Here is a 14,938-nt window from a genome sequence, read left to right as displayed (position 1 = left end):
TCTAATGGTACAATGTGTTTGCTCATTGGCTCAGAAGGCTAATTGATGATTAGAAAACCCTTGTGCAATCATGTTCACACATCTGAAAACAGTTTAGCTCGTTACAGAAGCTACAAAACTGACCTTCCTTTGAGCAGATTGAGTTTCTGGAGCATCACATTTGTGGGGTCAATTAAACGCTCAAAATGGCCAGAAAAAGAGAACTTTCATCTGAAACTCGACAGCCTATTCTTGTTCTTAGAAATGAAGGCTATTCCATGCGAGAAATTGCTAAGAAATTGAAGATTTCCTACACCGGTGTGTACTACTCCCTTCAGAGGACAGCACAAACAGGCTCTAACCAGAGTAGAAAAAGAAGTGGGAGGCCGCGTTGCACAACTGAGCAAGAAGATAAGTACATTAGAGTCTCTAGTTTGAGAAACAGACGCCTCACAGGTCCCCAACTGGCATCTTCATTAAATAGTACCCGCAAAACACCAGTGTCAACATCTACAGTGAAGAGGCGGCTGCGGGATTCTGGGCTTCAGGGCAGAGTGGCAAAGAAAAAGCCATATCTGAGACTGACCAATAAAAGAAAAAGATTAAGATGGGCAAAAGAACACAGACATTGGACAGAGGAAGACTGGAAAAAAGTGTTGTGGACGGATGAATCCAAGTTTGAGGTGTTTGGATCACAAAGAAGAACGTTTGTGAGACGCAGAACAAATGAAAAGATGCTGGAAGAATGCCTGACGCCATCTGTTAAGCATGGTGGAGGTAATGTGATGGTCTGGGGTTGCTTTGGTGCTGGTAAGGTGGGAGATTTGTACAGGGTAAAAGGGATTCTGAATAAGGAAGGCTATCACTCCATTTTGCAACGCCATGCCATACCCAGTGGACAGCGCTTGATTGGAGCCAATTTCATCCTACAACAGGACAATGACCCTAAACACACCTCCAAATTGTGCAAGAACTATTTAGAGCAGAAGCAGGCAGCTGGTATTCTATCGGTAATGGAGTGGCCAGCGCAGTCACCAGATCTGAACCCCATTGAGCTGTTGTGGGAGCAGCTTGACCGTATGGTACGCAAGAAGTGCCCATCCAACCAATCCAACTTGTGGGAGCTGCTTCTGGAAGCGTGGGGTGCAATTTCTCCAGATTACCTCAACAAATTAACAGCTAGAATGCCAAAGGTCTGCAATGCTGTAATTGCTGCAAATGGAGGATTCTTTGACGAAAGCAAAGTTTGATGTAAAAAAAATCTTATTTCAAATACAAATCATTATTTCTAACCTTGTCAATGTCTTGACTCTATTTTCTATTCATTTCACAACATATGGTGGTGAATAAGTGTGACTTTTCATGGAAAACACAAAATTGTTTGGGTGATCCCAAACTTTTGAACGGGCAGCTCCCACAAGTTGGACACACACACACACACACACACACACACACACACACACACACACACACACACACACACACACATTCATACCTAGGGGCAATTTAGTATGGCCGATTCACCTGACTGACATGTCTTTGGACTGTGGGAGGAAACCCACACAGACACGGGGAGAACATGCAAACTCCACACAGAGGACGACCCGGGACGACCCACCAAGGTTGGACAACCCGGGGCTCGAACCCTTCTTGCTGTGAGGCAGCCGCGCTAACCACTGCGCCACCGTGTCGCCTGATCAGGACATATAGACCCTTTTACAGTTGGTAAACAGTGATCACGTGATTTTGCTGCCAACATGCGTGCACATACTATGTGTGGCGTAGGTCATAAAGGGTCTATAGGTGGAGCAGGAGCCTCTCTATCAACGCAAGGATGACGCAAGGATGTCGTCAGTCTTTCCCCGTTGACAGTCTAATGGTCGTCTTGATATACTAACAACAACAAAAATAATTAATAATAATAATAACAACAATAATAATAATAATGTTACTTACATAATTGAATGTCACTTATCCTACCTTTGGGCATAAACAAGTTTATCTTCTAATAACTTTCTGTCCTGGTTATATGGCCTTGTGCTTCTTGCCACAATTGCTTGTCACTCTAATCACATGAAATGACAGATACACACGCACCCTTATACCCAATACCATAACTTTCACTAACAAAAAAAAAATCTTGATATTTTTCTGATATCTGACAACCAACACATACTGATCAGTACTTAAGGTTTGACTCTCATCATCCACTGGAGCACAAACTAGGAGTCATCAGGATGCTGTACCACCGAGCTGACGTCCCCACCGACACAGCGGCCGGGGAAGGGGAGAAAGCCCACATTAAACAGGCCCTGGTTAAAAATGCCATTCTAACGGGCCTGGTGGTGGTAGGATGCAGCATGTCTATTTCAATCACAGAGAACCAGCATTTCTGACACTTCCATACCATCGGTGTGTGTGTGTGTGAATTAATTAATTGTAAAGCACTTTAAGTGGCTGTTGCAGCTAGAAAAGCGCTATAAAAATTCTGATCGATTGATTGATAGTCTATTGCAGGGATAGGCAAATCAAGGTTGTTAGCAAAGACTGTTGGTTGACTAATAGAATCAGGTGTGTAACTGCTTGGTTGGAACAAAGACCTGCACCTACACCGGACCTTTCTGGACCACGTTGCCCATCCCTGGTGTATTGAGTGATCGCTTGATTGGTTGATATTAAGTAATCTTCATTTTACAAAAGTAGATACATATGAGCAAAATATGGAATCTAAGAAAGTAACACTGAAAATACTTTTCCTCTTCATTGCTTGAATAGACCTTTTATAACTTATGGGGGGGGGGGTAAAACAAATGAAGAGTGCCCCCATGTGGCAATATGAAAATATTTAAGAAACGTAACCTTGAACATTTATTTCCTTTTACATTTCATTGTCACTGCATCTGTGCATGGGTATATTTCCATATAAAGCAAATGAATTTCAGGGGCATGGAAAAGTTTAATTTTTCTTAACAGCTTTGGGATTACCACAGTTTCAGCAAAATGTAAACAACTGAAAATATTACATTCCTTTAAGGTCACTTTGTTGTAAAGCCTTGGACTCCAGAATAAGACTGAATTCAATTCAAAGAACCAATGGGTTAAAATAGGGAGTATTACAAAAAATGGGGTGGGTCAAAGATCTTGCAAACAGAATGATGTGGCAGAAAAACGGAGATGAGCAGTTTTCTTCATGGGACCTCGGTTTTAACTCTGATGTGCAACACGACAATGCATCTACTCTTCTTGTACTGTATGTTGTTGAACAAGTCCTATGTGGCTCATATGCCAGCAAAATTCACCCTCCGCAGCCTTTTAAAAAAGGCCTCAGGGTGAAGATCTATCGTGTGACAAATTGCAATTCCCCTCTAGGTTTCTTTCGTAGAGTAGTTGTACTCCTTCAAATAAATTGAGATATGCTCAGGCAGACGTCTGGTTGATGGGATTGGACAGCAACTCGGCTTGCTCAGTGAAGAACCAACAATGATCTCACTCATCTTGTCTCTCAGTTCTGGTCAAATCTTCTCCACATAGTTTCCAGGGAAAAGACCCTCCTGCCCTCGAATCCTGCCCGTCCACCATCCTGATGGATCTACAAAGAACGGGAGCACAATGAAATATCATTAAACAGTGTAAACCCCCTTTATAGTGTTTACAGATGTATAGCGATAGGATTCAAACACACGTTTCTCTTTTAGCTCAAAGTTTAAAGATGTTCCTTAAGGCAGTGTTTCCCAACCCAGTCCTCAAGGAACCCCTATCCTGCTGATTTTCTTTGCAACTCTGAATAGGTACCTGTTTGTAGTTATTCAACCAATCAACAATGAATTATGTCAGATGTTGCACACCTTGTATAATTAAGTGCTGTGAGGTGATTGGTTGAGTAAGTACAAGCAGGGCTACCTATGCAGGGTTACAATGGAAATCTGAAGGATAGGGGTTCCTTGAGGACTGGGTTGGGAAACGCTGCCTTAAGGAACATCTTTTGTTAAGGAACATCAGTTGGCTCCTTAAGGAACAGTGTTCCTTAAGGAGCCAACTGTCCATCCAAACACCTTCTTTAAGCAGGTCAATGATGTCATTGACGTCAAAGCTGATTTCGTCAGAGTCCTGGCCAATATACTGGTACAATGCTCGACAACGTGGTCCCTGAGGGCGTTGCTGGGGTTTAGGAGCAGGGGGAGGCCGCTGGTTGATACTCCTTTTCCTTTGCTTCCTAAGAAAAAGTAAAAACAAACAAACGCTAGCTCTGAAGACATGTTATGTTTTTCTCATTGTCAACAAATGCTATGGAAAGACGAGATTCCTCCATATATTCCCCATACAATTCCTTTTTCATCGAGTCGATTCCACACCTAGCTCCCATCCTGGAAACCACAGGATATCCCAATATTACAGTATGAACGTATTAATAGGAAGGGAAAGAAGGAGAGCCACTTTATTTTGTCATTGTGTTCTTACAACGAATTGTGTTCTTACAATGCCTTCTGCATGTAACCCACCTATTGTATAGGAGCAGTGGGCAGCTGCAGCACCTGGGACCAACTCCAGTTCTTCTTTCCATTGCCTTGCTCAGGGGCACAGGCAGGAGTATTAACCCTAACATGCATGTCTTTTTGAGGGTGGGAGGAAACCGGAGCAACCGGAGGAAACCCACACAGACACGGGGAGAACATGCAAACTCCACACAGAAAGGAACTGGGATGGCCTGGGGTTCGAACCCAGGACCTTCTTGCTGTGAGGTAACAGTGCTAACCATTGGTCCACCGTGCCACCATATCATTAGTATCATAGTATATTATAGTATCATTGCTCTTCAAAAAACATTCAAAATGGGTCACATAGTCATACTGTTGCATTACAAAAATTGTGTTTTTTAGTTTTTCGGGAAATTACTTTATAATGTAGCGAAGATTTGTTTTGCAATCCATGGAAATTAACTTAGATTTTGGAAGGTACCACGCATTTCATTGTCCAGACTTTCATGGCGAAGTGACTGCTATCTTGTCAGTACCTGGTTCCTGTCAAATGCACAGCACTGAAATAAAGAAAAAAGTCCCCATTAAACCGGGTAGCATAGCGGTCTATTCTGACGCCTACCAACATAGGGATCGCTGATTCGAATCCCTGTGTTACTTCCGGTTTGGTCGGGCGTCCCTACAGGCACAATTGGCCGTGTCAGTAGGTGGGAAGCCGGATGTGGGTATGTGTCCGGGTCGCTGCACTAGTGCCTCCTCTGGTCAGTCGGGGCGCCTTTTCGGGGGGGGGGGACTGGGGGAAATAGCGTGATCCTCCCACATGCTATGTCCCCCTGGCGAAACTCCTGTCAGGTGAAAAGAAGCAGCTGGCGTCTCCACATGTATTAGAGGAGGCATGTGGTAGTCTGCAGCCCTCCCCGGATCGGCAAAGGGGCTCGGAAGAGTGGGGTAATTGGCCAGATACTATTGGGGAGAAAAAGGGGAGAGAAAAAAAAAGACCCAGAAAAGCTTGCCACCCATTGAAGTCAACTTCTGAAAACGTTGTATACATGGGTTTGTCCTGATAATGGATTACGCTGAAAGGCTGAAACTACATCTCTGTAAACTGTATTTGGTGATTTTTTTGGAAACAGTGGGACCCTATAGCTTCTTGGATGAGAGTTAAGTATCATATCGGCTAGACTGGAAAAGACTCGTGAGTACATGGGAATGGACGGGGAATGCATTATTTTCATAGCGTTTGTTGACAACTATAAACATACAATTACATAAGAGTTATCCTTTAAGGGCACTCAAATAGAACAAATCCTTTTTTTGAATAACCTCACCTGGTCATGTCCTGGAGGCTATTTTATCATGAAAAGTGACTTTAACTTCTTTTTTTATTTTATTCTTTTGGATTTCCCCCCTTTTCCTCCCTAATAGTAGCCCGCCAATTACCCCACTCTTCCGAGCTGACTACCACATGCTTCCCCTGATACGTGTAGAGTCGCCAGCCACTTCTTTTCACCTGACAGTGAGGAGTTTCACCAGGGGGATGTAGCACGTGGGAGGATCATGCTATTCCGCCCTGTTCCCCCTCCCCCCTGAACAGGCACCCCGACCAACCAGAGGAGTGACCAGGACACATACCCACATCCGGCTTCCCACCTGCAGACACGACCAATCGTGTCTGTAGGGATGCCCAACCAAGCCAGAGGTAACACTGGGATATGATCCCGCGATCTCCGTGTTGGTAGGCAACGGAATAGACTGCCACGCTCCCTGGAGGCCCCCGTGACTGTTATTTCTAAGCGAGTGATCCTCTTCTAAAGAACATACTATGATAATCCTTCCTTCCTTCCCCTTCTTCCCTCTCCACTATCCTCCTCTTCCATCCATTTCTGCTCCATTCATCTGTATCTTAGCTTTCTCCTGATGATGTAGATGCTCCTTCCTACCCTGACATGCCCTGGTCAGGCACATTGAGGAAGTCCAGGCTCCCTTGCTGGTGTTGGTTCTGAACCAAGGCTCTGGGGGTTATCTGGGATCCCAATTTCGATAGGGTTGCACTGGGTGGCCGGCCATGTTTCTGTATGGACATGTTTCTGCGGGTGACATCTGATTGGGTCTGAGGGGCGTTGCCTCTGGGAATCTGGGCAGCTCCATTTCGGAACCCTGAGAACAGAAATAATGGAATAATAGTAAATAATGGTGAATAAAAAGCCATTACAAAGGTCATACAACCCCCAGACTTTGACATACATCAAGAAAAAAAAACTTTTTAAGGAGAGACTTTATGCATACTCAATAATCCAGGTAAAGAAATCACAGAAAGTTGAACCAGTTCATCTGGACAATGTTTATTGAGAGATACGTTTCATCACTCATCTACGTGACTGCTTGTAGCGAATTCACCTACCCACTTCCCGGGTAGGTGAAGCTCGTTAGCCTGTTGGGCAGTTCATCTAGGAGAAGGCAAACTCTGATTTATAACCTCTGCTGCCTTGTGGGTATACTCGTCTAAGGGAAAGGCTTCGGGAAGAAACCCTGAGGAAAAATCTGCATCCGTTTCCATTGCCAGTCGTCTTGCTAGTCTTGCCACTGGTAGTAGGTGGTCTCGGTCGAGAGAGTGGGGTTGACGATGCGCAACTCGTCCTCACTTTAATCATTGCGCAAGTCATTCATCACAGGATGACTAGATGGTCCTCGTTGCTGCGATGGACAAATAACAAGTGACCGCTTGAGTCTAAACTGACTGCAGGTATCCCCACCCTTATAAACAACACAGTTGCATAACAACCGAAACCAACGATTGGTTTCATATGGAAATTGGCATGACCATTAACTAGAGTTTCAAAGGCCATGTGTATTCACAGAGGATTGGGGAATAATTGCAATTACAGTATTTTAAGATGGCGACAGATGTACTCTTAGCCCCCCCCCCCCCCCATCAACATCCAGAGGACCTCTGTAAAATCATTGTGGACAATGACCTCCCATACATCCCTGATATGTGGCCAATGCCAGGTGTAAGGGATTTGTCTTTCCGTCACTGTGTGCTTCACATGCCCCCGTTGCCTTGTGATTAAACACTACCACAGCTATTGTGGTGCATGCAATGGAAATCACCGTGCCAACACTTAGCAGGTCTTGGACACTCTTGTCAGAGGGGAAACCCCAGCTTTAATCACATAACATCACTCAATGGAAACACAGACCATTTGCAATTGTAAGACGGCAATAGATGTACTCTTAGCCCCCCCCCCCGCCCCCTCGGTTCAGGGATGGTCATTCCCTCTTCACATAGATGGCCTCTTTGACTCCCCATTCAAAACATCCTTATCAAGGATGTGTACATCCTCATCCTTGAAAGAGTGACCTCTGGCTTGTAGATGGGCGTAGACTGCAGAATCCTGCCCTGACATGTTAGCTCTAGAGCAATGTTATGTGCCGGGAGGATTGCCATGACTTGTACACTGGGGAAACCAAACAGACGCTGGCGAAGAGGATAGCACAACACAGAAGAGCTAACGTGTCAGGCCAGGACTCTGCAGTCTACACCCATGAGGATGTGCCCATCCTTGATAGGGAGGAACGCTTGATTTAGATGAGTAACAAAAAAAAATTCTAAGTTCAAGCTTAACATAAGCTATTGAACATTTTAACTAATTAGGTAAAACAAAAAACTAAAATGCAAGAATAGTGATTTCACCTTTGCTGGCTGGTTGACTCTTCCCTCCTCTACGTTGCTGTGGAGCACTCTTCCTGGTTGGCTCTAAAGAACAAAATATCCCATGTTTTGAACATGTCTTTCCATGGTATCAACTGACCGAAAGAATAAAACAACCAGGCAATGCTAATATCCCATTCCATGTCATCCATGCTGTATTTCTGATATGGAAACATTCAGAAGACAAAGGATAGATGCAGAGTAGGGAGACTTGGCTTACAACATGACCACGCAGTGTACAACTACTTTAACTGAGTAGTACTATAATGTCAACAAAATTGTATTAGTCTGTTTAATGGTTTCTTCAGACTTACTAGAGGTCTTGGGCAGACCACTCCCCACTGCGATGGTAAGAGACTTCCCTGAAGGTTTGACCTGGGCCAGGTCCCCTTGTCCCCCCTGGAATACCACCACTCTGGATCCCCCTCCACCCCAACCCTCCCTCTTCACTTTGAACTCTATTCTGCAGGGAGGACAGGCAGAAACAGTGGTTATGTGTGATCCAATAATTTGTGTATGAATATGTGTGCACATGTGTGTATCATTGTGCAAATGTGTGTGTGTGTGTGTGTGTGTGTGTGTGTGTGTGTGTGTGTGTGTGTGTGTGTGTGTGTGTGTGTGTGTGCGTGTGCGTGTGTGTTCTTGTTCAGCTACATTAGTGAGGTCAATTTGATCAATTTGAGTTTCTAACCATAGGAGAGAGGCCATTTTTACAAACTGAGGACATTATGACGAGTCCTATATTAGGGTTAGGATTTGGACTGAGGGTTGAGTTTAGAATCAGGATTTGTCTGTGAATGTTCTCATTCATCCAGGTCATGGTTATCCAAAGGAGTTGAATCAAGTGCAACTGGACTTGGTACATATCCGTGAAGACGTTCTCTTGGATGAGAGGCGAAACGTCTTCACGGATATATACCAAGTCCAGTTGCACTTGATTCAACTCCTTTGGATAGAATCAGGATTGGATTAAAATTAGGGATTAGGGCCGAAATTGCTGTTGTTCCTACTGGTGATGTCACTGGCAGACGGTCACTGAATGTGAAAACTTACTTTCTGGTTTGTCAGTGGGCTACGTTGTATAAGAAAATGAAAATAACAACACTTCACCTGTATGTAGCTTTATTATTCACATTTTCTTGTCCAGCTGTGTGTAGTGTTGATTTTTGCATTTTCTTATACAAAGTTTTCAGATTCCCAGATTGCCCGCCAGTGACATCATTAACACCTGTGGTCAAACTACAAAAAAGCAAGTTTACAGAGACTTCGAGTAGCTTATAATGATCCAGTGAGAACACTACTATAAAGACCTAGATGGTGTAGTGCAAATGACATTTTTGTGGCTGCAGGAGTCAACACTTTTCAGGCTGTTCTAAGAAACTTATGTACAAATTTATTTGCTGGCTCAATGACTCTGATAATGTAATCATCACGAGTTTCATTGCCACACGCTACCAATCCCGGCAGTGGGACCATTGGTATACCTGCCTCCTTGTAAGACACTGATTTGTTTCTTTTTATGTTTACTTTCTGTATTGTCTAAGGTTTATCTTTTACCTATGGTTCTTATCTTTTATGGCTTTATTCTTGCTTCTCTTGTTTTTTACCTTGTCTTTGTTATGGACTCTGAGTCTGCAATAAAGTTTTGAGTTGAGTTGAGTTGTGTTGAATTGGCAGACACTTTCTTGCACAATTTCTGTAGCATTTCAGAGACACAGAAGATTGTTCAGTATCATGGCTGGTGATGGAGGGTTATCTCTACAACATATACACTCACCGGCCACTTTATTAGGTACACCTTGCTAGTACCGGGTTGGACCCCCTTTTGCCTTCAGAACTGCCTTAATCCTTCGTGGCATAGATTCAACAAGGTACTGGAAACATTTCTCAGAGAGTTTGGTCCATATTGACATGATAGCATCAGGCAGTTGCTGCAGATTTGTCGGCTGCACATCCATGATGCGAATCTCCCGGTCCACCACATCCCAAAGGTGCTCTATTGGATTGAGATCTGGTGACTGTGGAGGCCATTTGAGTACAGTGAACTCATTGTCATGTTCAAGAAACCGGTCTGAGATGATTCGAGCTTTATGACATGGCGCGTTATCCTGCTGGAAGTAGCCATCAGAAGATGGGAACACTGTGGTCATAAAGGGATGGACATGGTCAGCAACAATACTCAGGTAGGCTGTGGCATTGACACGATGCTCAATTGGTACTAAGGGGCCCAAAGTGTGCCAAGAAAATATCCCCCACACCATTACACCACCACCACCAGCCTGAACCGTTGATACAAGGCAGGATGGATCCATGCTTTCATGTTGTTGACGCCAAATTCTGACCCTACCATCCGAATGTCGCAGCAGAAATCGAGACTCATCAGACCAGGCAACGTTTTTCCAATCTTCTATTGTCCAATTTTGGTGAGCCTGTGCGAATTGTAGCCTCAGTTTCCTGTTCTTAGCTGACAGGAGTGGCACCCGGTGTGGTCTTCTGCTGCTGTAGCCCATCTGCCTCAAGGTTCGACGTGTTGTGCGTTCAGAGATGCTCTTCTGCATACCTCGGTTATAATGAGTGGTTATTTGAGTTACTGTTGCCTTTCTATCAGCTCGAACCAGTCTGGCCATTCTCCTCTGACCTCTGGCATCAACAAGGCATTTTCACCCACAGAACTGCCGCTCGCTGGATATTTTCTCTTTTTCGGACCATTCTCTGTAAACCCTAGAGATGGTTGTGTGTGAAAATCCCAGTAGATCAGCAGTTTCTGAAATACTCAGACCAGCCCGTCTGGCACCAACAACCATGCCACGTTCAAAGTCACTTAAATCACCTTTCTTCCCCATTCTGATGCTCGGTTTGAACTGCAGCAGATCGTCTTGACCATGTCTACATGCCTAAATGCATTGAGTTGCTGCCATGTGATTGGCTGATTAGAAATTTGCGTTAACGAGCAGTTGGACAGGTGTGCCTAATAAAGTGGCCGGTGAGTGTATACTGTAGAGATAGTGCTGAAAATTGTGATCGTTACCTTGCGATGTTTGGCATGTAAATTCTGATGGTGAAGATTATTGTCGAGGGCTAGGGAATAATGTAGTCAATGAGGGTCCTCATAAGTATAGAAAAACAAATTTGTGTGTGTGTGTGTGCGTGTGCGTGTGCGTGTGCGTGTGCGTGCGCGTGCGCACCCCCACCTGTCATTGAAGGAAAGCATCAGTTTCCTTTTGGTCACCTCCTCATAGCGTTTAGAGAGTAAGCTCAGAAACTCCGTCTTGAAGGTGGACTCCAGCAGACTGTCGTACTCGGCTTCGTGCAGAATGAAGAAATCGTCCTGTCTCATACTGAAATGAAGAAAGGAGACGATTAAGGACTTTAGAGACAAGAACAGTAAACGAGTTGTAAGTACCACTCTGTCTGTCTCAGCTGTGGTCTTAGTCTTGCTAGGTTGTCTTGACTGATAAGCATGCATACAACAATTGTCCCAGTTACAGTCATCTTCACTCACTAATTCTTAGTGTTAATAGTGAGAATTATAAAATGTAAATGTAAACCATGTCAAGGACTAAATTATTTTTTTCCGTTGGCGCATTTAGTTTTAAAAAGCATGTTAGATGAAAATAAGGCTTTTATCTGTTCCTGCAAGATTTTGGTTTGTTCTGAATTAAGTGTTGCTAATAAGAATTCAGAACAGTTAAATTTTCTACTTTTACTTTGAAGGAGACAGGTGGTTTTAAGAAAGCCTTTTGAGACTGACATGCTGCTTTGCATATTGTTGTTCTTCAAGAAGAAGGCCACTTTATTTTGCCATTGTACAGTTGTTCACTTTCAATGAAATTTGTTTTCTGCATTCAACCCATCCTATTGTACAGGAGCAGTGAGCAGCTGTGGTGCAGCGCCAGGGGACCTACTCCAATTCTTCTTTCCATTGCCCTGGTCAGGGGCACAGACAGGAGTATTAACCCTAACATGTGTGTCTTATTTCTTTATTTATTTTTTTAAACTTTATTTTCCAATTTTCAAGTTTTTTTTGGAACAGGTATGCAAGACACACGAAGAAGAAGAAGAAGAACAACAACAACGACAAAAAAGAAACATGTAGGAATCCCCCCCCCAGGCTCAAAGAAAAAAAAAAAAAGAGGACTATGCAGGGATTTCTTATTCCAATTCAACATAATAACCATGTTTTTGAAGACGATATAAAGTTGTACACATATATCTATAAGTATTGTCGTTACAACCACGTAAAAAAAAGTACATTCAAAAAAAGGGAAAACCTTCAATAAAGTCTATGAAAGGACTCCAGGTCAAAGTAAAGTTTTTGCGGGTTTTACATATTTCATATCGGAGCTTTTTGAAATGTAGAAAGGACAGCACCTCCCTTAACTGCTGCAAAAATGATGGAGCTTTATTCGACTTCAAGTTAAATAGGATAAGTCTGCGTGCTAGTAATGAGGCAAATGCTAGAGCATTTGCCTGCAAAGTTGTGACCTTACAGTTAGGGGTTGGTATGCCAAAGATGGCTGTGTGAAAATCAGGGGTTATGGTCTGTTTACAGATATGTGAGAATACATTAAATATCTGTCCCCAATAACTGTTGAGGGAGGGGCATGCCCAGAATATGTGTCCCACCGAGGATGGACTATGGCTGCACCTCGGACACCCAGGGTCTGTGGTGGGAAAGATTCTGGCAAGCTTGTCCCCTGAGTAGTGAAGACGATGAAGCACCTTAAATTGAATTAAACCATGTCGTATACACAATGAGGACGTATGTATACGAGTTAAGCTGTCCCGCCATGCCTCTTGAGAAAGCTCTACACCTAAATCTCTCTCCCATGCAGTTTTTGTTTTGTCCCAAGATATCTGTTTCAATCCCTGTATCAGTGTGTAAATTATAGAGACCTGCTTTTTCCCAAATGGATCCATCTCTAGAATAACATCTAACTGGCTCCTGGGTGGCAGATACGGAAATGAGGGAAAAACTTTCCTGGCAAAACTACGGATTTGAAGGTATCTAAAAAAATGGGATCTGGGTATGTTAAGTGTTTCAAATGAGGTGAATGTTCCGTCTTTAAATAGATCACAGAAAAACACCAGTCCATTTCTATGCCAATGTTGAAATTCGTTATCTAACACAGATGATGAGAAGAATTGATTATTTGCTACTGGAAAAAGACCGCTAGCATGCTTTAATCCAAAATGCCTCCTAAACTGGAGCCATAGCCATATCCGAAGTGAAGCTTTAACCACTGGGTTTGTTATTATTATTATTACGATTATGTGGTAGTAGAGAGGTGAATATCGGTAAATCATTGGATAAGAGTTCCATGTGAACCCAATCTGTACCCTGTTGATTCTTATAAGTAAATTCCCAATGTAAAACTTTTACAATGTTCGCAGCCCAGTAATAACAAATAAAGTTAGGCAAGCCTAATCCCCCTGTCTCATTAGGGACCTCCAAGTATATTTTCTTCATCTTGGGGTTTGAATTGTTCCAGATGAATGATGAAATTAATCTATCTAATTGTTGAAAAGTTGTCTTAGGTATGAATATGGGAATCATTTGAAAAAGATAGAGAAATCTGGGTACGACTGTCATTTTAACTATATTAATGCGGCCCGCTAATGAAATTGGTAGCGTTGACCACTTTTTAAAATCTTGTTTTGTTCGTTCTATTAGTGTTTTAAAGCTTTGGTTATATAACCTCGCCATTGTATGGGTGACTTTGATTCCTAAATATGTAAATCCATTATGTTCAAGTTTAAATGGAAAGCTAGAGTAGTTTCTATCAGTGTTATTAATCGGAAAAAGTACGCTCTTTGAATAGTTTATCTTATAACCTGACAGGCAATCAAAGTTATCCAGGGTAAGTAATAGTCTTGATATGGATTCTATTGGGTTGGATATATAAAACAACAGGTCATCTGCATAAAGTGATACCTTATGCCATGCGTGACTTTTTGATGGGGGGAGGAAACCAGAGCACCTGGGGAAACCCACGCAGACACACGGGAGAACATGCAAACTCCACACTGAAAGGACCTGGGATGGCCTGGGGTTCGAACTCAGGACCTTCTTGCTGTCAGGCAACAGTGGGCCACCATGCTGCCATTTTTTTTGTACCATTTCAACAAACATGAATGTCTCACTACCACCGACACATCATATAAACTGGCCTTCGCTCCTTGTTTGTCAGTACCTGAGAGAGACGCCATTGATGTTTTCAAACTCCAGCTTTCGTTTCAGCACCTCTTTTATTTGCCCTTTCTCAGGTCCCTTCTTCACCTTCTCTCGGCCAATCAGGTAGATACATTTAGGAGTCAAGATGAGGTCCCTCTTAATGGACTGGGGTTGAGAAAATAAATTAAAGAGGGGAATGAGTAAAGCAAGAAAGGACAAGAGTGGGTCGCTGCTTTTCTTGTGAAAACGGAACAGTGGGAACTTTTGGCCAAATTCTCAGAGAACAAGCAATAGAACCACAACAGGAAAAGAGATGTATGATCAATCTGTGGCTTTGCATTGCTCACATCACATACAAGACAGCAAGTCCACTTCTGCTTTTGCTGGTGTCAGATTAGGCGAGGAAACAACAAGGCAAACCTTTTTTTAATTCATTCAAGGACAATTCCCGTGCTGTCTGAGGGTTCAGCTCTTGTGCATAACTTGATGGGAGTCAGTAATGTCTCAGATATTTTTGTTTGTTCACTTTCATTGAGCTTTGTTCATTCTGATATTTGCTGCCAAATATCACAACAATGCAGCACAATGATAATTTCA

At 43.1% G+C, this 14,938-nt stretch overlaps 1 protein-coding gene across 1 annotated transcript in view; it reads right to left on the bottom strand.

Moving 5' to 3' along the window:
• Window positions 1-2,848: 2,848 nt before the first annotated feature.
• myo1f (myosin IF) overlaps window positions 2,849-14,938 on the bottom strand; it is a 33,864-nt gene continuing 21,774 nt past the window's right edge. Inside the window, exons 22-28 of the mRNA XM_056276204.1 lie at window positions 14,361-14,506; window positions 11,358-11,504; window positions 8,481-8,629; window positions 8,149-8,211; window positions 6,395-6,611; window positions 4,032-4,192; window positions 2,849-3,568 (exon numbers count right to left, since the gene is read on the bottom strand). Coding sequence (XP_056132179.1) covers window positions 3,492-3,568; window positions 4,032-4,192; window positions 6,395-6,611; window positions 8,149-8,211; window positions 8,481-8,629; window positions 11,358-11,504; window positions 14,361-14,506 — 960 coding nt within the window. The 3' untranslated portion in view covers window positions 2,849-3,491. The remainder of the gene's footprint in view (window positions 3,569-4,031; window positions 4,193-6,394; window positions 6,612-8,148; window positions 8,212-8,480; window positions 8,630-11,357; window positions 11,505-14,360; window positions 14,507-14,938) is intronic.

The sequence above is a fragment of the Lampris incognitus genome, chromosome 3 (assembly GCF_029633865.1).
Source record: "Lampris incognitus isolate fLamInc1 chromosome 3, fLamInc1.hap2, whole genome shotgun sequence".
Classification (NCBI taxonomy): Eukaryota; Metazoa; Chordata; class Actinopteri; order Lampriformes; family Lampridae; genus Lampris; species Lampris incognitus.
The sequence above is the reverse complement of the archived record's forward strand: the minus strand, read 5'-3'. Positions and strand labels throughout refer to the sequence as shown.